At 42.1% G+C, this 24832-nt stretch overlaps 2 protein-coding genes across 3 annotated transcripts in view; both read left to right on the forward strand.

Annotated features, from left to right (window-relative positions):
- The first annotated feature begins 1911 nt into the window (after positions 1-1911).
- LOC134480535 (uncharacterized) overlaps positions 1912-24832 on the forward strand; it is a 55073-nt gene continuing 32152 nt past the window's right edge. Inside the window, exon 1 of the mRNA XM_063268068.1 lies at positions 1912-2405. The gene's annotated coding sequence lies outside the window, so the exon portion shown is untranslated. The remainder of the gene's footprint in view (positions 2406-24832) is intronic.
- Positions 4456-23022, forward strand: LOC134480542 (uncharacterized). 2 transcript variants are annotated; one of them, XM_063268089.1, is made up of 5 exons: positions 4456-12039; positions 16138-16297; positions 17135-17266; positions 17936-18119; positions 22235-23022. In XM_063268089.1, exons 1-5 carry the CDS (start codon positions 11949-11951, stop codon positions 22238-22240), a joined length of 573 nt encoding a protein of 190 aa, XP_063124159.1. In that variant the 5' UTR covers positions 4456-11948; the 3' UTR covers positions 22241-23022. The 2 variants fall into 2 exon arrangements, with proteins under 2 accessions (XP_063124159.1, XP_063124158.1); XM_063268088.1 differs by lacking the exon at positions 4456-12039 and adding an exon at positions 14234-15409.

A 24832-nucleotide genomic window follows, 5' to 3' on the forward strand; every position in this document is an offset into this window, starting at 1 on the left:
TCGAAATGTGTCTCCTGGATGATTTGAATTATATATGCTGCTTAAGATCCTTTTAACAACAGTGACCTAATGCCTTAAATGTGTTTCTGATATTTCCATTCACTTGATCAATGTTCAATAATTGTACCATGTTGATAACTGTACTTTCTTTTTTATCACTTTAAGAATGTAACATTCATGTGTGAGTATACACTTTTGATCCTAACACTTTGAAGGCATAAGCAGGTGGATCTGTTTTTTGAGGTCGACCTGGTCTATATAGGAAAACCCTATCTTAAAAAAAATCAATCGATAAATAAGCAAATAAATAAAAAGAATTTAAAACATTTCTCATTAATATGAACACAACCACATCTTTAATAACAATTAATTTTTATTGCTGATAATTCATATAATCAATTTAAAAAATGTTACATAGTGTCATATGGGAACTCAATTTCATCGTAAAATAAACCTGCTTTTCTCTTTTCATTGATTGCTCTTAGTTTCCATATTCATACACATATATAATTTATTCTGATTATTCTCTCCCCCACATCGTCCCATTCCCTCCCCTGGAACTTAAACATATACAGTCTTCTAAATTTAGGTTTCCGATGTCTGATTTCTCTTTTATTTATTATACATCCCTTTACTTTTCCATCTATAGTTTATGATATCTTAATAAGAAACCCATTCTGTCATTAGCACTCTCTGTGCTTGATAGGAGACATTCACATTCTTCAGTAGCTTGTCATCAGTGCAGGAAATGACATCAAGCTCTCTCTCTCTCTCTCTCTCTCTCTCTCTCTCTATCTCTGTCTCTCTGTCTCTGTCTCCCTCTCTGTCTCTCTGTCTCTCTGTCTCTTCTGTCTCTCTGTCTCTCTGTCTCTCTCTCCATCCCCTCCCCAATTGTTCTGTTTTCTAGTACAAGGTCTCACACTTTAGTCTAGCCTTGAACTCAAGGCAATCCACCTACCTCAGCCTTGTGAGTGTTGGGATTGCAGGTATACACCATCTTGCCCAGTGAATTTTGTGACTCTTGTACATCCCTTTACTATTTCTGAGTTATTTTTAATATTGCTGTGACCCTTTTCTAGCTTCTAGATGTAGATACATTAACTGATTAGAAGGTTTTATTTTTAAAGATTTATTTATTTATGTACATGAATACTCTGCGAGTGTGCCTGCATGTCAGAAGAGAGCTTCAGACAGAAGAGGCATTGGATCCCACTACAGATAGTTGTGGGTCACCATGTGGTTGCTGGGAATTGAACTTGGGAGCACTGGAGAAGCAGTGCTCTTAACCACCAAGCCATCTCTCCAACCTGATAAAAAAGATTTTAAATTTCATTCTTTTCGTGTTTGTTTGCAATCTTTCTTCTTGAGAACACTGTGATGGAATGTCCAAATGGTAATTAGTGGCGGTTGGTAGAAGGAGCCATATGTGTGATGCTGCCATATGTGTGAGGGGCTGGCAACAAGGTGCAGACCCAAGACCATGGCCCCTTGCCCTGAGGCTCGCCTGCTGGATGTGGGCTCTCAGCCCCATCAAGATGCCTTCAGGCGAGGACATCAGGTGGTGGCTTGTGCCCTGCTGAGCCGGCCTAGGAGAGTGGCAACCACAATCGCCATGTCCAAGCCTCCAGCCTGGGGCACCAAGAAGCTCTGGCTGTGATGGCCTCAGGTTGGTCACGGTGGGCCTGGAGGCCCGAAGAAGCCGCCACGGCCTCCGCAGGCCCTGAGAGGGGACTGACGGGCCTGAGCGGAGCCCGGAGCTCCACACCACAAGCCTCCCCGTGTCCTGCCTCCCGGTGTTGTCTGCGCCACGGAGTGGGCACACGTGTCCTTCCCACCCGGTCGCTCGACCGCGCCCGAGCCGGGCCTCAGGGCACGCGGAGCTCGTGGGTGAGCGCAGGGCCTGAGGGGACGGGGCGCTCGCGTTATATTTGGCGCCGGCAGCAGCGCGTGTGCCTGGGCGAGTTTTCCTTCCGCGGGTGCCGGCAGCCAGGGCGCCGCCGCCCAAGCTGACTCCTCTCTCTCCCTCTCCGACCCCGGCAGGGCCCAGAGGTGATTCTGTCCGCACGATGTCCTCCTTCCTGGAGACGAGCTCTTCGCAGGGGCCACGTCGCGAACAAAAAGAGAAAAGAAAAAAATGAAAAGAAAAATCAGAAGAAGCTGACAGAGAAGGGGGCGGTAACGGCGTTGGGGGTCACCTCCGCCACGGGAGGGCGCGCTAAGACAGTGGCGGGGTTTCCAACGGCGACTCCACCCTGCAGTTTCCAGGGAAGAAGCTCAGGCTAGTCCTGCCAGGGGACCTGGAGGCCTGGCGCCCACGGGGACCCCTAGCCCGACCTCCGGTCTGCTCCCCAGGGACAGCAAGCAGCAAGCAGGGCGGGCTGCACCTTAAGAGCAGCATCATCAAGGTAGGTAGGAGACCAGCGCCCGCCGGTCCTTAAGCTCCTTCTAGCCCCCCTCCCCCGCCCTGGGAAAGCAGTGGCAGAAGGAGGCAATGCAAAGGGAGCCCACTGGGTAGGGGAAGGGAGGGTTCAGGGATGTATGGAGAGCTGAAGCAGGGATTGGAAAGCCTATGGCATTGGGAAAGAATGGAGAGGTGCTCTGGAGTGTGCATGAGAGCTGTGCTCTGACATCCCCAGAGCAACCTGGGGCTGTCACATCTCTCCAGATGACTTGGAATTAAATGGCCTGTACCTGCCAGGGCAGGACAGGCTTTTCAGAGGCAGCTTAGCCTGGTGGCACACTCCCTGTAATGTTTCCATTGTATGTTAAAGGACAGGGATCGTGGGAAAATATTTCCTTAAAACCTCAGGCAATGAATTATTATTTAATAGATTTCTTCTGATCTACTTTGTAATTGGTTGCCCCTTGCAAGAGATTGTATTTGGAAGATGTAAAATACCCTCCTTCAATTACTCGGGAAAAGGGAACATAAACAGAGATTTCCTCTTTTTTAGCCTCCAAAGCTCTGAGAGATTACAGTTCTGCATAATTTAATTCTTTCCTACCTGCTATGAGCAGGCCTCCAGATCAGCAAGTTCCTTTGGAATGGTTTTGCTTGTTTTTGTTTATTTTCCATGGTGCTGATTAGAAAGCCATGAATTGTTTTGTGAATTTTAAATTTCAAGAGGTGACACCCAGAGTTGATGGTGGTTTCCTTCAAACACTGCAGTGTAGTTGCAGCATAAAAAATATTTCTTGTGACAAGAAGTGGAAAAAGAAAGTTGATGAGCTAAGAAAAGTAGAGCCTTGAGCCAGATCAACCATTTGGCTTCCTCAAATATGGAGCAAGCATGGAATGTGGCTTTTTCAGAATCGAGGGGGTTTTTAGGATTGGGCAGTGAATGCTGTCTGGGGCTAACCCGTCCCTTTTGTGGCTGACAACCCTTAGGAGAAGGTCAGAATGTGCCAACAGCACAGAGTGGGCACTGGTGGTGTTTGAACTCAGAAGTGCTCAGGAACTGTGAAAGTTTCTCTGTTATCACCCTGCATCCATCTAGTGAAATAGACCACTGTGATGCTGTGTAAGAGGCCATTGTGAGGGCTGGAGAGATGGCTCAGTGGGTAAGAGCACCAAGTGTTCTTCCAGAGGTCCTGAGTTCAAATGCCAGCAACCACATGGTGGCTCACAACCATCTGTAATGAGTACTGATGCCCTCTTCTGGTGTGTCTGAAGACAGCTGCATTGTCTGACATGTAAATAAATAAATCTTACAAAAGATTGTCATCTACTGCAGTTTCTATGTGGACAGGGCACAGTTTAAGGGCTTTAAGATCAAATACATTGCCTGTCTTTAAAGATCAAGTGTATCACCTAACTTTTAAACCAAGAAATGTAGTGTCTTTTTTGCTGCTTGTGTAGCTTTTAGTGATGTAACTTTTCTCCTAGTACGTCCTTTGTTTCCATAATAGTTGTTTTCAAGTATATATGATTAGCGCTCCTATTTGCAGAGCTATTCAATATTTTCATTGGTTAAATATTTGTTGTGAATTTACATTGTGCTATCAGTAAAATGCTATGTGAAAATTTTAGAGAATATACCGGTTTGGGTAATTTTAATAACCTTTGCCCTCAAGTGGTGGCCTGTTTTCACATTGAAAAGACTGGAATTCATTACCATCCATAGCAGGATTGATAGGGAAGCAAAATGGACAGTGACAGTGTTGTTCTATTTGATAGTTGTGGGAGCCAAGAAAGAAGTGTGACTTGCTTTTTGTGATTTACAAAATCAAGACTCAGTATCATTACTATAGAAGCCCATGGAAAAATGATGAAGTTTTCAGAAATCACCAGCTGAAGAAATGGTGGTTTTGCTTATATTGAATTCTGAGTTTCAAAGTTATGTTTCATTTTTCTTTATTCCTTAATGAGGCTTTTTATTAAGTTTTTTATTCACCATTACACACTTAGATGCACAGTGCTAGGATCATAGTAGGTGCTCATTAAATCACTGACCATCGGGGAGGAGGAATGATAAGAAAATATATATTTTCTGTAAGTTCTGTTAGTTTCGGGAACAGGGGTTTTCGGTTTACCAGTCATACCTTGGTATCTTGTCCCACATAAGACAACTTGACAGAACCTTCTTTCTGGCCATTATGTTCAACTTATTTTTCTCTTAATCATTCTTGAAAATCATGGAAGTAGTGTGGAAAATTGATTGTACCTGCAGTATAGCAAAAAATCCCAGTCTAGATAGGTAAGCAGTTATGTTTCTCCATGAGCTGATGTCTTAAAACATCTAGATTTTAGGAATTTAGTGTTGTGTTTTCTAAACATACATCTTACAGCATACAGATAACATCGTGATAGAATAAAGGAATCTTTTGATTTAGCACCAAATTCCATAAAGCAATGACTACTGCACAGCTCTCTTGGCCATATGAATAGCCGGAATTATATTTCACTCTTTTAAAGAAATAATGAAAGCACTTAAGGTTAAAGCAGAGCCCATGGGAAAAGTTTGCTGTGGTGTTTCTCTTTGGTTTCTTGTGCTCTTTCTAGAGAATGACTTTAAGAAGTCAGGACAGTCAGGTGGTCAGTGTGGTCAGGCACACATGAGCAGATGGTTAAGCAATGTGCTAGGGCCCCATAGGCCACTGAGCCCAGCTGAAGAGGAGAGGCTAGCCAGTGAGCCTGATTGAAGAGCAGAGGCTATCCAGTGAGCCTGAATGAAGAGCAAGGCTAGCCAGTGAGCCTGACTGAAGAGCAGAGGCTAGCCAGTGAGCCTGAATGAAGAGCAGAGGCTAGCCAGTGAGCCTGACTGAAGAGCAGAGGCTAGCCACTGAGCCTGACTGAAGCGCAGAGGCTAGCCAGTGAGCCTGACTGAAGAGCAGAGGCTAGCCAGTGAGCCTGACTGAAGAGCAGAGTCTAGCCAGTGAGCCTGACTGAAGAGCACAGGCTAGCCACTGAGCCTGACTGAAGAGCAGAGGCTAGCCAGTGAGCCTGACTGAAGAGCAGAGCCTAGCCAGTGAACCAGGCTGAAGAGCAGAGGCTAGCCACTGAGCCAGGTTGAAGGCTGAAGAGCAGTGATTTTAACATTTATTTCTAAGTTCTTCAGTTTTCCTAAATGACAAAAGTTTGCCTCCATAAAGTTTGACTTAGAAGGTTCTTCTTGCTCTCTTCTTCTTATCTCCTTTCCTCTTGCTCTTATGACACAATAATTTCCTTTCTCTCAATGCCTTACTCTCAACACTATGCCTTTACTTCTAAGTTCTTCTTCAGTTCTGTTCTGTTCTGTTCAGTTCTGTCTAAAAAGCTTTCTCTCTCTTTGTCCTCAACATTTGTATATCTCTCTGAAAACAGCATCACATGGTGAAAAGTTCACCACAAGTTTGCACAGGAATTCAAATCATAAGTTGGATAATAAGTTTACGACAGAGAATGTTTACATGCATATCCATGAAGAGTAATCATCAGGATAAACCGTTACCATCTGTCACTAGCTCTCCACATTCATGATGAGTTAAAAGGTGTAATTTTTATGAGAAAAGAATAAGTGAAATTACCTATAGGCAAATCCAATCAATTATTTATGTTCAGTCCTTGCATCTATAGTAAATCATTAGTTCTCTTTTTATTAACTTTGGTTAATTGGTTTATACCCTCTTAGCATGGGTTCTAATTTGTAGATGCCTCCTTGGTATTGCAGAAGCAATTCACTCATGAAACTTTAAGAAGGAAGAGTTCTCAATGCAATTTTGATTACCAGAGAAAACATAATAGCAGTCCCATTATAAAGGAGCTTAAAATTACTAATCTAATTTTAGGAATTCTTATAGAACCATCATAAGAATTAAGAAATCATCTATTTGTCTGTACATCATCATGCCAAGACAATACATCTTCGTTGCTCTGTGGTGATCTGCTCAAAAGAGTGGGGTAAAGAGCATGACAAATACAGAGGCAGATACTTGCAGCCAACCATTCAGCTGAGAGCAGGGTCCCCCACAATGGAGGAGTAAGAGAAAGGATTGAGGGAGCTGAAGGGGTTTACAGCCCCATAAGAACAACACTAAGAAAGACCCAGAGCTCCCAGGACCGAAACCACCATCCAAAGAGTACACATGGACAGACCCATGGCTACAGCTGCATATGTAGAAGAGGATGGCCTTCTTGGGCACAAATGGGAGGAGAAGCCCTTGGTCTTGTAAAGGCTTGATGCCCCAGTGTAGGGGAAACCAGAACAGGGAGGCAGGTAGGCCTGGGTGTTTGGGTGGATGTCGTAACACCCTCACAGTAGAAGGGGGAGGGGGTTTTATAAGGGGTTTTGTGGAAACCAGGAAAACGGATAATGTTTGAAATGTAACAAAAGCCCTCTCTGGGGAATGGAAAGCGGATAAGGTGCTCTGAGCCCCTACTTCCCTGCTGCCTCCCTTTGATCACGACTGCGGTGCATGGTGTCAGCCTGGGACTCTCCATGGGCTGCTGCTGGCACTGGTCCTGGCGTTCCTGGCCAAGAGCATGATGAGCAAGGAGCACATGGTTTGTCCTGATTCAGAGCAGGGCGAGTGGCCACCAGGGAATAAGCACAGCTTCCTGTACGATCATGAGGTCTTCCTGGGCAAGGAGGACTCCAAGACCTTTGATAGCTAAGCCTGGACAAGAGCAGGAGAGGCTGGGGAAAATTGTTGATCCAATTGACAGTGATGAATGCGGCCTTGTTACTACTGAGGACCTGAAAGTTTGGATCAAACAGGTACAGAAAAGATACATCAACCAAAATGTGGCTAAACTCTGGAAGGATTATGATGGGGACATAGATGAAAAATCTCTTGGGAAGAATACAAGCAGGCTACCTATGGCTACTACCTGGGAAACCTTGCTGAATTCCAAGATAGCTCTGATCATCACAACTGTAACAAGTTGCCTCCACGAGATGAGAGGAGGTTTAAGGCCTTGATGGTGACCTGACAGCTACTCAGGACGGGTTCATTGCTTTTCTACACTAAGAGGATTTAGAACATATGAAGGATATTGTAGTTCTGGAAACGCTGGAGAATATCGACAAGAACGGGGATGGTTTTGTGGACCAGGATGAGTACATTGTGGACATCTTTTTCTCACGAGGACAGTTGCCCTGAGACCGACTGGGTTTTGTCTGGGGAGCAGTTCAATGATTTCCCAGATCTGAACAAGGATGGGAAGCTGGACTAGGATGAGATTCGCCACTTGATCCTCCCTCAGGACTATGACCATGCACAGGCTGAGGCCCGGCATTTGGTGTATGAGTCAGATAAAACAAGATGCTTACCAAGGTGTAGATTTTAGACTACTGGACCATGTTTTTGGGAAGCCATGCCACCAATTACAGGGAAGATCTTACCAAAAATCATGATGATCTTTGAAAGAAACTCATCCTCATGTGGCCAACAGTCACATGCTTTCTACGGATATTCTGGGTGATTGCTATATTTGTCAAGTATATAGCAGTTGTGTCCCTAAACAATAAGAAACCTTTCTAACGCTCAAAAAAATCATACATTGCACCACAAACAATAATAGTAGGAGATTTAAACACAACACTTTCATCAATGGACAGATCAGGGAAACAAATTAAACAGAGACATAGAGAGACTAACAGGTTATGAAACAAATGGATTTAACATATATTTATAGAACACTCCACCCTTAAACCAAAGGATTTACCATCTTCTCAGCATCCCATTGTACCTTCTCCAAAATTGAACATATAATCGGTCACAAAACGGGCCTCAACAGATACAGGAAGATAGAAATAATCCCATGTCTCGTATCAAAAAACCACGGACTAAGGCTGCTGATCAATAACAACAAATAGGACAGAAAGCCCACATATACATGGAAGTTGAAGTCAATGACAACTTGGTCATTGGAGACATAAGAAAGAAATTAAAGACTTCTTAGAATTTAATGAAAATGAAGATAAAACATACCCAAACTTATGGGACACAATAAAAGCAGCGCTAAGAGGAAAACTCATAGCTCTGTATGCCTGCAAAAAGAAACAAGAGAGAGCATATGTCAGCAGCTTGACAGCACACCTCAAAGCTCTAGAAAAAATTAAATAAACCCTAGAGGAGTAGAAGGCAGGAAATAATCAAACTCAGGGCTGAAATCAAACAAGAAGAAACAAAACCGAGTATCAAAAGAATCAGCAAACCCAGGAGCTGGTTCTTTGAGAAAATCAACAAGATACATAAACGCTTAGCCATATTAACCAGAGGTCACAGAGAGTGTATCCAAATTAATAAAATCAGAAATAAAAGGGAGACATAACAACAAACTCTGAAGAAATTAAAAAGACCTCAGATCCTACTACAAAAACATATATTCAACAAAACTGGAAAATGTGGAGGAAATGGACAATTTTCTATACAGATACCAGGTACTACAGTTAAATCAGGAACAAATAAACCATTGAAACAACCACATAACTCATAAAGTCATAGAAACTGCTATTAAACATCACCCATCCAAAAAGAGCCCAGGACCAGATGGATTTAGTGCAGAATTCTATCAGACCTTCATAGAAGTCTTCATACCATTACTGTCCAAACTATTCCGCAAAATACAAACAGACAGAGCACTACCAAATTCCTTCTATGAAGCCACAATTACTCTTATACCTAAACCACACAAAGATACAACAAAGATAGAGAAATTCAGACCTATTTGATTTATGAATATTGATGAAAAATGCTCAATAAAATTCTTGCAAACTGAATCCAAGAACACATCCAAACAATCATCCATCATGATCAAGTAGGCCTCATGGCAAGGATGCAGGGATGGTTTGATATACGGAAGTCCATCAATGAAATTCATCATATAAACAAAGTCAAAACCACATGATCATTTCATTAGATGCTGAGAAATCATTTGACAAAATTCATTACCCTTTCATTAATAAAGTCCTGGAAAGATCAGGAATTGAAGGCCTGAATCTAAATATAGGAAAATGCAAAATACATCAAACCTGTACCTAACATCAAACTAAACTTAGAATATTGAAGGAATCCCACTAAAATCAGGGACTAGACAAGGCTGCCCACTCTTTCCCTAATTAAGTACAATACGGTACTTAACGTCCTAGCCATAGCAATCAAACAATGAAAGTAGGTCAAAGGGAAAAAATTAGAAGGGATGAAGTCAAAACACTAATATTTGAAGATGATATGATAGTCCACTTAAGCAACACCAAAATTCTACCAGAGAACTACTTAACCTGATCAACAACTTCAGCAAACTGTCCGAGTATAAAATTAACCCAAACAATTCAGTACTCTTCCTCTACTCAAAGGGTAAACAGGCTGAGAAAGAAATTAGGGAAATGACACCCTTCACAACAGTCCCAAATACTATAAAATAACTTGCTGTTACTTGAACCAAGCAAGTAAAAAATCTGTGTGACAAGAACTTCAAATCTCTGAAGAAATTGAAGAAGATCTCAGAAGATGGAAAGATCTCCCATGCTCATAGATTGGCAGGATGAATATGGTAAAAAATGACCATTTTGCCAAAGGCAATCTACAGATTCAATGCCATCAGCATCAATATTCCTACTCAATTCTTTATAAAGGTAGAAAGTGCAATTTGCCGTCATTTGGTATACCATAAAACTCAGGATAGCAAAACTATACTCAACAATAAAAGACCTTCTGGGGAATCACCATCTCTGACCTCAAGCAGTATTACAGAGCAATAGTTTGTATGGTATTGGCATACAGACAGGCCGATCAGTGGAACATAATTGAAGACACAGAAGTGAACCCACACACCTATGGTCATTTGATCTTTGACAAAGGAGGTAAAACATCCAATGGAAGAAAGATAGTATTTTTAACAAATGGTGCTGATTCAACTGGAGGTCAGCATGTAGAAGAATGCAAGTTGACCCATTCTTATTACCCTGTACAAAGCTTAATCCAAGTGGATCAAGGGCCTCCACATCAAACCAGATACACTAAAATTAATAGAAAAAAAGTAGGGAAGAGTCTCGAAGATATGAGCACTAAGGAAAATTTCCTGAACAAAATACCAATGACTTATGCTTTAAGATCAAGAATCGACAAATGGGGGGAACCTCATAAAACTGAAAAGCTTCTGTAAGGCAAAGGACAGTGTCATTCACACAAAAAGGCAACCAACAGATTGGGAAAGTATTTTTACCATTCCTGCATCTGATAGAGGGCTAATATCCAAAGTATACAGAAAACACAAGAAGTTAGAGTACAGAGAGCCAAACACCCCTGTTAATAAATGGGGTACGGAGCTAAAGAAAACATTCTCAGCTGAGGAATATCGAATAGCTGAAAAGCACCTAAAGAAATGCTCAACATCCTTAGTCATCAGGGAAGTGCAAATGAAAACAACCCTAAGAATCCACCTCACACCAGTCAGGATGGCTAAGATCAAAAACTCAGGTGACAACAGAGGCTGGGGAGGACGTGGAGAAAGAGAAACACTTGTCCATTGTTGCTGGGATTGCAAACTGGTACAAGCACTCTGGAAATCAGTCTGAAGGTTCCTCAGAAAATTGGATATTGTACTACCTGAGCACACAGCTATACCTGTCCTGGGCATATACCCAAAAGATTCTCCAACATACAACAAACACATATGATCCACTATGTTCATAGCAGCCTTATTCATAATAGCCAGAAGCTGGAATGAACCCAGATGCCCTTCAACAGAGGAATGGATTTGAAAAATGTGGTACATCTACACAAAGGAGTACCACTCAGCTATCAAAAACAATGACTACATTCAATTCATAGGCAAATGGAAAGAACTAAAAATGTCATCCACAGGGAGGCAATCCAATCACAGAAAAACACACATGGTATGTTCTTGGGAGCAATGGCCTCGAATCACTCCATTATTGATGTTATTATTATGGTTAGCATTAAGTATGACTGGGTTCATGGAAAAACCCAGCCAGCTGCAGAAGACTAATACAAATGTGGAGGTCAAGATGAATAATCATATGATAACGTGTGACGTTAATATACCCAATGTCATGACCTGTAACCTTTCTGAAAAACCAACATCATGCTGTCTAATAGATATGACAAACCTGTGACCTTTTTGACTACCTGTCAACATCAGCTGATTCCCTGACCACATGAATATTGTGTCCTTGGCGTGGGTAAATGTTTCTTACTTCTCTCCCCTCTCTGTTACCCTTTTTATGGTACAAATTCAGCATTGGGGAAAAATAAAATTGTCACCTTGATCAGACTCTTCTCTTGGCATCCTTCTTCATATCTCTTATCCCTCATTCTCTTCCAGATTCTCAGCACCCCTCGTTGACAGTATGTACTCATTGATAAGTGGATATTGACCAAAACCTCAAATTACCCAAGATGCAATCTACAGATCTCAGGAAACTCAAGAAGAAGGATGACCAAAGTGCAGATGCTCCCACTCCTTCTTAAAATGGGAAACAAAAATATCCATAGGAGGGTATATGGAGGCCAAATCTAAAGCAGAGACCGAAAGAACAGCCATTCAGAGTCTGCCCCACATGGGGCCCATATATATACATCCACCAAAACTAGGTAAGATTGATGAAGCTAAAAAGTGCTTACTGAAAGGGACAGAATATGCATCTCCCCTGAGAGACACATCCAAGGCATGTCAAATAAAGAGGTCAGTGCTGGCAGTAAACTATGAACTGAGAACAGGACGCCCTTTATGGGAATTAGAAGAAGGATTCAAAGAGCTGAAGGGCTTGCAACCCCATAAGAACAGCAATGCCAACCAAATAAACCACTAGCAAAAGACTATACGTGGACTGACCCAGGGGTCCAACTGCATATGTAGGAGAGAATATCCTTGTTGGGGCACCTGTGGAAGGGGAAGCACTTGTTCTTAACAAGGTTGGACCCTGACTGCAGGGAAATGTCCAGGAAGGGGTTTCTAAGTGGCATGGATTGGGGGACCATACATATGGGAGAGGGCATGGCAGGGGGGCGTATGGACCAAAAGCTGGGAAAGGGAATAACGTTTGAATAAAACATATATATCTATTAAAAAAACTGAAATTTAAAAAAATGATACTAATACCAAAAAATAATCAAAAAATGTGAATAAGACAGAAATTTTAGGTTTTGGAAAAAGATGAATGCCAGGTATTTGAAAAACTGTATGACCATGGTAAACACTTTAATATACTTGAGAAATTTTTTACATGTTAATGAACTGCATCTTTTTTTTTTAATAGTGAATGGAAATACAGTCCCTTCCTGGCTGTGAGGCTAGGTATCCACATGTAGTGGAATTTATTATTTGTTGGTCCTGAATCTTTGAGTCTGCTTCTAACACAGCTTATGCCAAGGAAACTAGGCCAAGGTGATGTCTAAGCCATTGACCAAACTATCTGGACTAACAATTACATGTGAAATCCCACCTTGTAAATGGGAGGAGAGGAATAAAAGATACCTTTGAGGATTTGAAAAAGATGAAATGTACCCAAAAAAATCCAATAAAAAAGTTTAAAATAAAAATAACTTAGGAAATACAAAATACTGGGGTGCCATTCCACAATCATGATGTGTTTCTTCTTTGATAGCTTACAGGTTAATTTACTTCTCTATAACTGTTTTCTTATTTCAAAGTAAGTAATGGCATCATCTCTGGAGTGATGGTGAGAACAAAAGCTTTGCCGAACTTGAATAATCGATCCCTCCCGAGCATGTGCTTAACATTCTAAGCACAGGGAAATTTCCTGAGGGGATTAAAAATCAAAATCCAAACATAAAACAGGAACAACAACGATGTAAAAACATTCTGCACTCTGGGTATGAAGGCATGTTGCAACTTTAATCAGCTTTGTAGGTATTTCTAATAAACACACAAAGAAACAAAAATCCTATCACAGTCCTAGCAGTTGCATCCAACAAAGAGAGAGCTGTGAGGTAGTGCGTGCTGCTTCTTTCCCCAGATACCCCTGGGCCACAGGTCTGCACCCAGTGAGCTGGACCAAGAGCAGCCAGGTTGAAATTCCTGCTGCCATGGCAGGATTCTGCAGGAACATTTCCCTTTGACAACAAGGAACCTGTGTGGAGGAGACCTCTTGGTGACTCATCAAGGACTCTACGTTCCTATTCTACAGGGAGAAGCCCTGCCAGGTCTTTGGCAAGGCCACCCAGTTGTTTGGGGAAGTCTCTGGTCCTGTGGCAGAGGGCGATGAATGGCAGAAAGAATAGCAGCTCCACTGAGAGCAAAGGCTACCCCTTCTAGGCCTATGACCTCCTAATTAATTTATCTTTTCACCCGATGCCCTATTCACATTTTCTTACTATCATACAACTGTGATCTTGAGGAGCAGCTGGGCTCTTGTTTTCTTAATCAGTTCTTTGTTGTAACAGACGTTTTTAACTTACTCCAGCCCCTGAGACTTATTCATACCTTCTCTATGCAGTAGGACCCTTGGTGGGCCTGTCATCTCAAAAATAGAAGGTTCGGTAATCCAAAGATTGGACTCCAGTTTACCTCAGGCCAGGAAAGAAGTCAGCCACCATTAGTAAAAGAGCAAGGGAAAAATTACATAGGAAAAACAAGTGCCTTAATTAGAAGAAAAGATCCTCAACTTCTAAGGCCTGCACATCTGCACCCCTCTCTTCTGAGCTTTGTATAGTGATGTTGTATAACTCCAGATGGTAGTAAAAGGCAGAGTTCTTCCCAGAAAGGTCAGACATGATTTTCACTCTTACATCTCTGAGGTGGGGTGGCATTATAGCACACATTCATGTTGAATTATTATAACACCTATGATAAGAAGACAGAATCCATATATCACAATGCCAAATAGACTCCCGCCTGAACGTATGGACCCATTAAAATTGAGGTTCAACCTGAACTCAGGCCATTCCACTCCCTTCCCATCCTCCTGATTCTTATGTTTGCTACAAGTAAAAGATCATGGTGTAGTCCCCAACATTCTCATGCCTAGACTTGTCTATTCACGAATAATGATATTGGAGAAGTGATGGCTATATAGTTACAATGTAGTAACACAAGGTCCAGGTTGACCTTTGCTCACTGATGTCCAATTTAATTTTCTTGTTATATTTGAGAAAGGGAGGATGTCCTACATAATATATAAAACGCACAGAAATTTATTATTTTATATATGCCCTGTAGTTGGACCCTATGTTCCCAAGTAAAAGGAGTTTTTATTGCAAAAAAATAGGATTATAGACCATTGATTTTGTGAAATACATGGATATGTAAATGGAAACAATGTCGGCTTTCAAGGACTGCACAATAAGCACATATTTCCAGGTTTTATACACTCAGAGGTATAGAAGAAATATATTGGCCTCCAGAAAAAGGGAAAAGCTTAGGAATCGAAATGTGTGTCACATGCATTGTCTCGAGTAGTAGATTTACTTTTAAGAAAAATCTCCCTCCTCCTTGGTCCCTAGAGATTTGGGTGCTAAGAAAAATCTGTTCTCCAATTCAGGGTTGTAAGCAACCCTCCCCAGCAAAAGCATTGTTGACTTCTAATGAAGCAGAGAGACATATCTACCTTTGAAATAGAGGTTGCCAAATGGTATTCCCAGTGACACATGGGAGACTGGAGGAAAGGGTCCCCACAGAAATTCATCAGTGTGGGGAGAGCTGGTTAGTAGGTAGGCCATAGAATTTTCCAGTGACATCACCAGTAAGCCCTTCACTGGACACTCTATCGTATCTAAGAGATCCCTAGAATCTTCTGTGATGTCGCCAGTGTTGTGGTGACACCAACTGCCTTTGGGATATTACTTCAGTTCCCTTTGGGTTCACAAGCAGGCATGTTTCGCCAGCTGCTCAGGCTATTTCGGAAGGAAAGTGTTGATCAAGGAGAGACCGCACCAGGTCAGAGGGAAGCTGACCCCCTCTCTAGTGAAACAGGAAGGAGGAAATCATTCTGGGGAAGGCTTGGTGAGTCGTGGGCAGAGTTGGGGAACATCCTCAAGGAGGTAGGTTTGAGATGTGCCTTCTAAGACTAGGCCTTACAATCAGGAGCCTTGGGATTTTTCAAAGGCAAACCAAGAGTCAGGAGTTCCTGATCTTTAATTTGAGAGAAAGCCAGAAAGTTGTAAGACTTCAGTGTCTTTTCTTGAAGCTTTTTAACTGTGAGTGTCAATGAATGGCAGGAGGAGGCACTGTGAGATTAACAATGTGACCATCCATGTTTGGGAGTTGAAGCACTTCATCCTCTAGATTACTGTAGGTTATATAAGTCTCTGATGGCAAGAACAAAGAAGGATGCACACCTAGTCATGAATTGAGTACTCAGACACTTTGGGGTGGACCACACTTGGTTAGAGCTTGATGGTGCTAAGCATTATGAAGTCATTATGAACTCCAGGATTATCTGCACCACATCTGATATGAGATAACAATGTCGCAGATGTTTATGTCTCAGTCAGATTATAACTTTCACTGCCGGGGGTTGTGTAATAGTGAGTGTGGCACGTATATGGCATTAGAGGTTGGGAAGAGGGACATAGCTTAAGAATCAACCTTTAAGAAAGCTTTTCTGCTCTTTCAGGGATTAACCCAGTCTCTACCATTTCCCCTTCCTCAACCTCCTTTTCGGATTCAGAATGATCTATTCTGCCCATTGGTTCAAATATGCAAATTCACTTGGGTTTATCTGTCTACAGGTTTTGGTAGGGAGGCATCATCCCAAAATGTCATCATTAAGCAAGAGGAGTGTCTAAAGGAACTGGAGGAACTCAAATTTGAAATCCAGAAGTGTCAATTCGAGAGGGATGAACTTTATCAAATCCTGGATCTTTATATCTATGATGAGTGGGACCACAGGTAGTCATTATGCCCAGTAACCTGTTCACTGTCTTGCGCTCTCTCTCTTCTACCTCAAGATTTACACATAGCACGAGAAAGTTTCACCTCTCATCCTGGATTTTAAGGAGATTTGGCAGGCATTTGCTTGTGAGATAAGCTAGGTGCTGTGTGTTTAGGGTCAACCTCTTTTGTACTTGACCCCGAGCCTCTTGGATTAGCATTGGTTCTGTCAACAGCTAGAAGGACCTGGTCACACTTGCTGCAACTGTGTGTGTGTGAATGAAATGCCTGCACGTCATCACTCTTTCCTCTGAATTTGTTCATTATACACTGATTCTATGGCACCTCCATGCATGTAGTTGGCATTCTAAATGTGTTTGGATATGGGTTGGTATGTATATATGTGGAAGTATATGTGGTGTTTTACTCAGGATCAGGACGTCTGGGACCTTTGATGTGGTCTGAGGATTTGTTTGATCAACAGTTTGCAGGTCATGATAGTGATGAGTACGTGGAGGCCCACACTGATCAAAAGAGCACTTTGCTCCTTCTATATACCTTGGTGGCACCCAGGACTCTCCTGAGGGGAGGAGGTGCTATAAATCCTCTTCCCTGTCAAACTTAGTTATGCCCTCTGGGAATTCATGTAACGATAGAAACCAAGGATTGAGTATACCTGCTTTCAAAACAAGAGAAATGTCATCTTTTTGAAATTTTTTATTATATATTTTTATATTATATTTATATATTATTATACATTATATATTTTATTATATATTTTTATTTACATTTCACCTAATTCTGAAATCGTGAGTTCAAAACATTATTTGTTCCTTTGGCCATGACCTAACCCAGGCTGCATGTCGAATTGCCAGTCCTTCAATCCGAACATGAGATGAGAATGATGGCTATGCAAATGATGACCAACTCAATAAGTGATGCCATGGAGAGGTACAAGGAGCTCATACAAGTGAACAGTTCCTACCGGTGAGTCGCTGACAGAGATGAGAACCCAGCACTAGGCACGGAATGCTTCTGTCCTGTATGACTTTGAACAAAAGTCAGGGCTCTGGTTCTGTAGTGTCTGACTCTTAACAAGAAGCCTGCCTCCTGTCAAGGGTCTTGGATTTGTAGCTCTTGGACTCAGTTGTCATACATGTGAAGGGTGTAGAAGACACTCCAATTGTTATTTTCCCCGATAAAGATCCTCTAGATAGAAAAGGTTTGCACCATGATGGGAATAGCAATCAACTCTGAATCTCTAGGACTCTGACAGGAGATTTAAAGATCTGTGATCCATGAGAAACACATGGAAAGATTGTATAGCTATTGGGTCTTCAACTACCCCTCAGAGGGGCTTTCCCCACAACGTGAAGATGGTTTCACCATACCATGGACATACGAGCTCCCTTATGGACCATCTCTTCTTCCTTGATTTATATAAACCGTCTTAGTGTCAGGATTTTCAGAAGTACGTTGATTCATGTGGAATGTGGATTCTGGATTTGACCTCCTCTAATTGGTGCTAACTTGAATAGTGTGGCTCTATTCTGGGGATTTCTGAGGATGAGGACCCTTGAAGGGATGATTGGACTTGCAGGAGTGACAGGCAAATAGAAGCTGGCTGGGATTTACCATTTTTTGTTTGTGGTTCAGCATCAGGCAATCCCAGCTCCTGCGTGAACAAGCTCAATTGGAGAACAATATACAGATTTTGCTGAATGAGAAGAGAAAACTGCTGGTGGAGCAGACTGAACTGCCAGCATCCTCTGTGGAGGCAAAGAGGCTCTGTGAAGAGGCCGGAATGAACATCTGTGACCCCAGAGCCAAGCAACAGCAGGTAGGGTTAGGCCTCAGGGTCAGGTTGTCCTCATGTCTTACCATAATCATAGACAAACCAATGTAACTGTCTATTGACTGATCCATGTCCTGACCTAGGTCTCATCCAAGTGTTCATTCATGTAATGGTTTACAAGGCTTTTTGTGGAGATAGCCCCTTTTCAAGAAACTGCATGTTTGGAAAGCAAATGCTACTGCTCTTCGAGAATCTGCACTTCATTAAGGGAGATAGGTTGATCACACATCACAGCACTACATGCCATTATGTATGTAGGGTGCTCTGTGGGAGCCCCTCTTTAGACTAGAACAGGGCTTTGAGGGATGAAGCAAAAGCCTGGAGCTCATTTTACTTTCAGGATCGTGTGAGACTCAGGAAGTAAGTAGTTTTCAAGGAGGAGAGCCTGGTGGAAATGCCAAAGAAATAGTTCTCATTGTCATTTGTGGTGGCTTTTGTTCTTCCTCCCCTCATGTCTCTGTATATGAAGATGGTGACTTCATGCTTCATAGATCTTGGGTAACTACAGAGCCTGTGTATCAGTATGTCAATCCTGTCTTATTTGAGTGCCCCTGAGAGTTCATAACTGGGCCTTACAACCTGAAGCTGGTTAGAAGAGCAAGGATGTGGAAACGGTTTCTCAAAGGCTGAGGGTAGGCATGAGAGATTTGAGACTTCAAGAACAAAGTTATCCGTATATACCCCCAATTCTCACCAAGAAAGGTGCATTGCTGTGCTGACCTGCATCTTAGGGAGCATGCGGGGAGGCCAGTTCATGACATGCAGTTTTGTCCAGTCATTATCTAACTTAGTCCTTTAAGCCTAGGTCTCTCAACAAACATGAAGCTTCCTGTTTTATGCTGGCCAGCAGTCTTTGCATCATTCGTCCAGTTCCAAGTGGAGCCCCCTCTCCTATTTGTCTCAACACATTCTTAAACCATTCACCTATTTTAAAAATAAGGATTAGATTTCTTCACTTTACCTGAACAGAGTTATCCCCCGGGAAGATTCTGGATTGTCTTATTGGCTTCACCATGATCTTGCATTGAATCCTAGAGTGCAACCCTCTGCTGACATTGCTTTGCTGACTATATCATGGGCACTGCATTCTTTCAGGATAGATTCCCTCTCAATATTGTACACAGTGCTGCATTTCAGAAAATTCACTGTATGTTATTTATTTAGCCTTTTTCTGACTGACATTGAGGTTGTTTTTATATCACAGGAACTCTGATGTGATCAAATGTTCCTCGGAACTGACCATGAGTTACTGTCTTCTCTGGTGCTTCCAAAGTCTTCTATGAAGGAAACAGGGTAGTTTTAGTGAGGGGCCTATGATGAGTCAGCATAGAACTTGATGGAGTCTTTTCCTAGAAATTTCTCTCTTGGGGATTTGATGTTGTGTTGTTTAGGCTATCTGTGCAGAACATGTAACTTACTTGTCGGACCAGCAAGTATCTGCATAGAAAGGTTTCCTGAAGTGGAAATGAGTACAGGTCAGGGCAGCACATATTGCTTAAGTCTAAGAGACTTGTACACAGCATTGTTCCCACTAATTCCTCACTCAACAGGAAATGTGCTGCATAAGAGCAAAGTTTTCATTTGTGCATGCGAGTGTGTATCTGTGTGTCTGTGTTTGTGTGTGTGTTTGTGTGTGTGTGTGTGTGTGTGTGTGTGTGTTTGCAGTAGTGAACGTGTGTTTCCCTGATTTTCCAAGATTCATGAGAAAAGTACTCTAAGCGTTCACTTTACATCCCTGAAACATGAAATAGAGCTGCCCAGTCATTTGGCATCTCCATCTAGCTCTGTACAGCAAAATGTCACTTAAATTACTAATTTATTCTGTTTCCAAAAATTTCAGAAGAGAATTATCTTGTGAAGTCTGGGGGAGGAGTGGAAATATGTTCAAGTGAGTCGTGTTTCACAGGGGTAACAAATGGTATAGGCCTAGAGCTTGCAGGTCCCTTTTTGTTATGGTGTAGTAGCAGGACAATAAAATCCTTTAGAAATGCAACCCCCAAAAAGAGGACACAAAAACACCTGTAAAGTTAGATTTTCAAGTGATTACGGGCAAAACTACTGATCTGCATTGAAATCCTTTGGAGCACATCAAAGGAATGGAGTACTGGGAGGTAAGGGCAAGGCTTCTCTAGAAAAATTCATGAGTTTATTCTGCTTCTCTGTTCTTTGTGAATTGTGAAAGCCCACTGGAAGGTTGTGTCACTCACTGTGTCTTCTCCAAGGTTGCTTTCCACATTGCCTGCTACCATTTCTTTCCAGCTACCTTGGCACACTACAACTTCCCGTGGGAGTTGGCTTGGATTTTATTCATTGAGAATTTGAGTTGCTTGGAATTGTATCGTCATCCAGAAAAAGTCCCATGGCTATGCTGTGGTGCAAGAACAGGGCAGTTTCAGGAACCCCTTTAGGTGCACAGATAATCCAAAGCGTTCCCCTATGTTATCTGTGTAGCATTCTGCAAGTGCTGTCGATCAACATCATTGTCTCTTCAGTTAATTTCAGCCTCAATGGGTCAGGAGAAATGATGAGCTTCAAATGGGTCTGACAGTGTAAGAACAGGTAGCCCTATGAGAAGCCATGTTCAGAAAGTGGAACAGAAGTTTTAGTTAACCCAGTGATTCCACAACAAGGAGTAGGTATTGCCATTGCAACTAGGGAGCATCAATGTTGTAGTGGTCCCAGAGTAACCTTGAAGGAGAATCTATCCAGACGTCCATCAGCCAAGGAGTAAAAGTGTACCATACGATGGAGCCCTTCCATAGATTCTGATTCAGTGTGAGGTAATCCATGCAAGCTTTTACTTACTTATTCAAATTATCTCTGGAACAATCACATTACGGGGAGAAAATTTGTTGATTTGGATCCTGGTTATGGAGATTTCCTATGATTCTAGCTTTGGGCATGAAGTCACTCAGGCTATGGTAAAGACAGCTCCGATTAGAAGAAGTTGCACACTTTGGGGAAAGTCTGAAAGAGTGAACAAGAACAAGAGTCTAGTCCACCACCAATATATGATCCTTTGCTGAGCAACAAGACAGCTCTACACAGCCTTTGGGACTTGCTAAGCCAGATTGTTAATGGAGAAAGAACCCTGAGTCTATGACGGTTTATGGGAGGACAGCACATCACTGACTGAGCTGTCTATAGGCTCTGGCCACTATGTACATATCCCACTCAACATTTGTTTTTATGCCTCCAGCGAATCCTGGGGAATCTTTACATTAAGCATTAATGTTCAGGTAGGAACACAGGCTGGAAGAAGCCATTTGAATATCCTTCCCTATATAAATACCCTTTTTGGGTGAATGACCACCCACATAGATTTCAGCCTCAGGCAGTTAAAGAGATACTCAGAATATAGTTCTGGTACAGTTCATGTGAATTTTGCCCATGAAACAATATATATGATCCTCTGGATTTCTTGCTATGTTCTACTCCTTTCTTCCTGTGATCTCTCCGGAAAGATCTGAGGACATTTTCTCTTCTGTCCTCTCACAAACTGCCTTGCACTGGCCATAGACTTACAGGGGTGCTGTTCTGTTTCTACATCACAATCACCTTTAATGTCCATGTGTACGCTGGGAAGATTTGCATGGAGCACATTCTCAGTGATTTCAAGATCTGTGCGGTGAGCATGGATTTGATGTGAGATGGCTTCTCTGTGTATTTGCAGATACAGTGGTTACAAATGGAAACTAGACGGGTTCCTTCAGTGCTAACATAATCAGAAAATTTACCTCAATTCTGGGCATGTTCTCCAGAAGGAATCCACATTGTATTCTAGGTTGCTCATACCCCTCTTGAACTCAGATTCAGACCCAGCTACAATGTTATTATTCAATGTCATATACCTGGACCAGTGGGGGAAAATGCTCATTTTTCTCTTAATCCCAGCACAGTGCATAGTCCACAGTTCAAATTCTAGCAGTGTTAAAAGCTGAGATATAAATCCAAGCGTAGGTACTCTATGTCACTTGGGGATGCAGGGACTGACCTCAGCTGACGGGTCATGCTGGATTGTCCAACTGAATAGAGCTGATGTAAGAGGGAGAGCTGAATTGACAACCACTCAATAAATCTTTATTCCCTTGCTCTGCTAGGTCTGAAATTCTCCAGCAGAAACTCGAACATGACACGGACCAGGACAAGATCTCCCTTGGAGAGAAGAGCTACAGGAGGAGAACTAAGTGTGCACAGCAAATACACCACTATTGCGTCTCATCTGTAGTGTCCATAGCAATTGTGGACTGCATTTTCCTCCTTTAGTTTAACTTCTTTGGATTGAATAGGCCGTACTTTCACCTCAGCCTCTCCAACAAGTGTGCACTTTTTGAGGGACTCAGAGAAGTGCTGATGCACATCAATCAAGAGCTGCTGGTCATCCAGAAAGACTGTGCACGTTTAAATTTGTACTTGTCCTGATGGGTCATCCAGAAGAGTTTCATGGAGATCAGTTCACAATATTGGAAAGTCTTTGTGACAAAGTCTGTAATATCATTTATACTCAGTATTGGTAGGCTTTTTCCTTAATACCCCCACTCCAACAAAACAGACCTACTTCCACTCCTCTTGAAAAGATTATTATCATCACTAACTGCTTGTCTACTATGTCTCCAAGGCAAGCCACAGGCTATAAGTCTATTCTGCAAAAGGAGCAGCAAAAGAATGCTTAGCGCAATTCTTCTATTTAAAGTTTGGTTAATTTTTAATTGTTTTGGTTATTTGGTTTTCCTTCTATTCATTTGAAGACTTATTATTTATCTGTTGTTGTTTTGTTCATTTGCTTTTCTATTTTGATAAGGATATAGACTGTATATATTGACTACCTGCATCTGGTTAATATCAAGTAAATTGGATGTATTCTGGTCAATAAAGGAGTAATCTCAAACTCTTCACTCTTAAGAACCTTCTTTATTGATCAACTACTTTAGTGTCAACATCTGAAGTCCCACAGCTATCAGGGAGGGATGGATCTCTGCTTTCTCATGGGGACTGGGCATCAAATCACTTCCCAGTCAGACTGAGATTCACAGGCATTTATACAGTCACTGTGCACTGTGTTTCCAACTCTGAATTTCAACTTCATCATGCATACATTACCCACTGTGTATGCTTGCTGTCAAATATATAGTTACCTCTAAATTATACTCTGTCGATGACAGTTTTGACCAAATTAATAGGATAAACATTGATTTTTCTGTAACACCTCCCAGGACATATAAACATGGTATAAGGGAGTTTAAAGCCATCGGGAATCCTGCACCCAAATCCCGGGGCAGAAAATGCTGAACACCCAGGAATGCAGATAATCCTGAGACCACAGGAAAGAAAGCCACTTCTGACCAGCTCTGCCCACATCTCTGGCCCAATATTAATCTGCATGATGCCTCTGGAAACAGGAATAGAGGAGCAGTCAGTGGCAGGAACCTGCTTGGTTCAGCCTGGGCCCAGAACCTACCTGGGCCCTGAGCATGTTTGAAGAAAACCATAGGCATACAATTCTCTGTTTCCTGACTGTGGCTTATTTTGATTCGAAGCTCAAAATACCATTTTGTTGTTGTTGATTTTTAGTTGGATATTTTTCATTTCGAATTCAAATGTTATTCCTTCCTTGTTTTCCAGAAATAAGTCTGAATACCATCGCCCTCCACCTCTGCTATAAAAGTATTCCCTTCACCAGCCATCCACTTTCCCAGCCTAGGCAGGACCAAGGGCTGCTCATTCTATTTGTGCCCAAAAAGACCATCCTCTGATACACATGCAGATGAGGCCATGGCACAGTCCCTGTATAGTGATTGGTACTGGTTTAGTCTCTGGGAACTCTGCTTGGCAGCCATGGTTGTTCTTATGGGGTTGCAAGTCCCTTCAGCTCTTTCAATCTTTCTGTAATTCCTCCAACTGAGGTCCAGTTCTCAGTTCAATGGTTTGCTGCTAGCATTTGCCACTGTATTTGACATGATCTGGCTGTGAATCTCAGGAGACATCTATATCCAGTTCCTATCAGCCTGCACTTCTTAGCTTCATCCACCTTATCTAGTTTGAAGGCTGTATATGTATAGGCCACATGTGGGGTAGACTCTGAATGGCCATTCCTCTAGGCTCTGTTTTAAACTTTGCATCCCTATCCCTTCAATAGGGATTCTTCTTCTCCTTTAAAGGAAGGAGTGAAGAATCAGCATTTTGGTCATCCTTCCTGAATTTCATTTGGTCTGTGAATCTTGGAGAATTTGAGCATTTGGGCTAATATCCACTTATCAATGAGTGCATACCATGTGTGTGTTTTTGTCATTGGGTTAACTCACTCACGATGATATGTTTTAGTTCGTTCTCTTTGCCTATGAATTTCATGAAGTCATTGTTTTTGATATCTCTGTAGTACTCCATTGTGTAGATGTACCACAATTTCTGTTTCCATTCCTCTGTTGAAGGGCATCTGGGATCTTTTCATTTTATGACTATTATAAATAAGGCTGCTATGAACATGGTGGAGCATGTGCCCTGTTGTATGTTGTAGCATCTTTTGGGTATATGTGCAAGAGAGGTATAGCTTTGTCCTCAGCTAGTGCAATGTCTAATTTTCTGAGGAACCTCCAGACTGATATCCAGAAGGGTTATACCAGTCTGCAATCTCACTAACAATGGAGGAGTGTTCCTCTTTCTCAAATCCGCAAAAGCATCTTCAGTCACCTGAGTGTTTG

The sequence above is a fragment of the Rattus norvegicus genome, chromosome 9 (genome assembly GCF_036323735.1).
Source record: "Rattus norvegicus strain BN/NHsdMcwi chromosome 9, GRCr8, whole genome shotgun sequence".
NCBI lineage: Eukaryota > Metazoa > Chordata > Mammalia > Rodentia > Muridae > Rattus > Rattus norvegicus.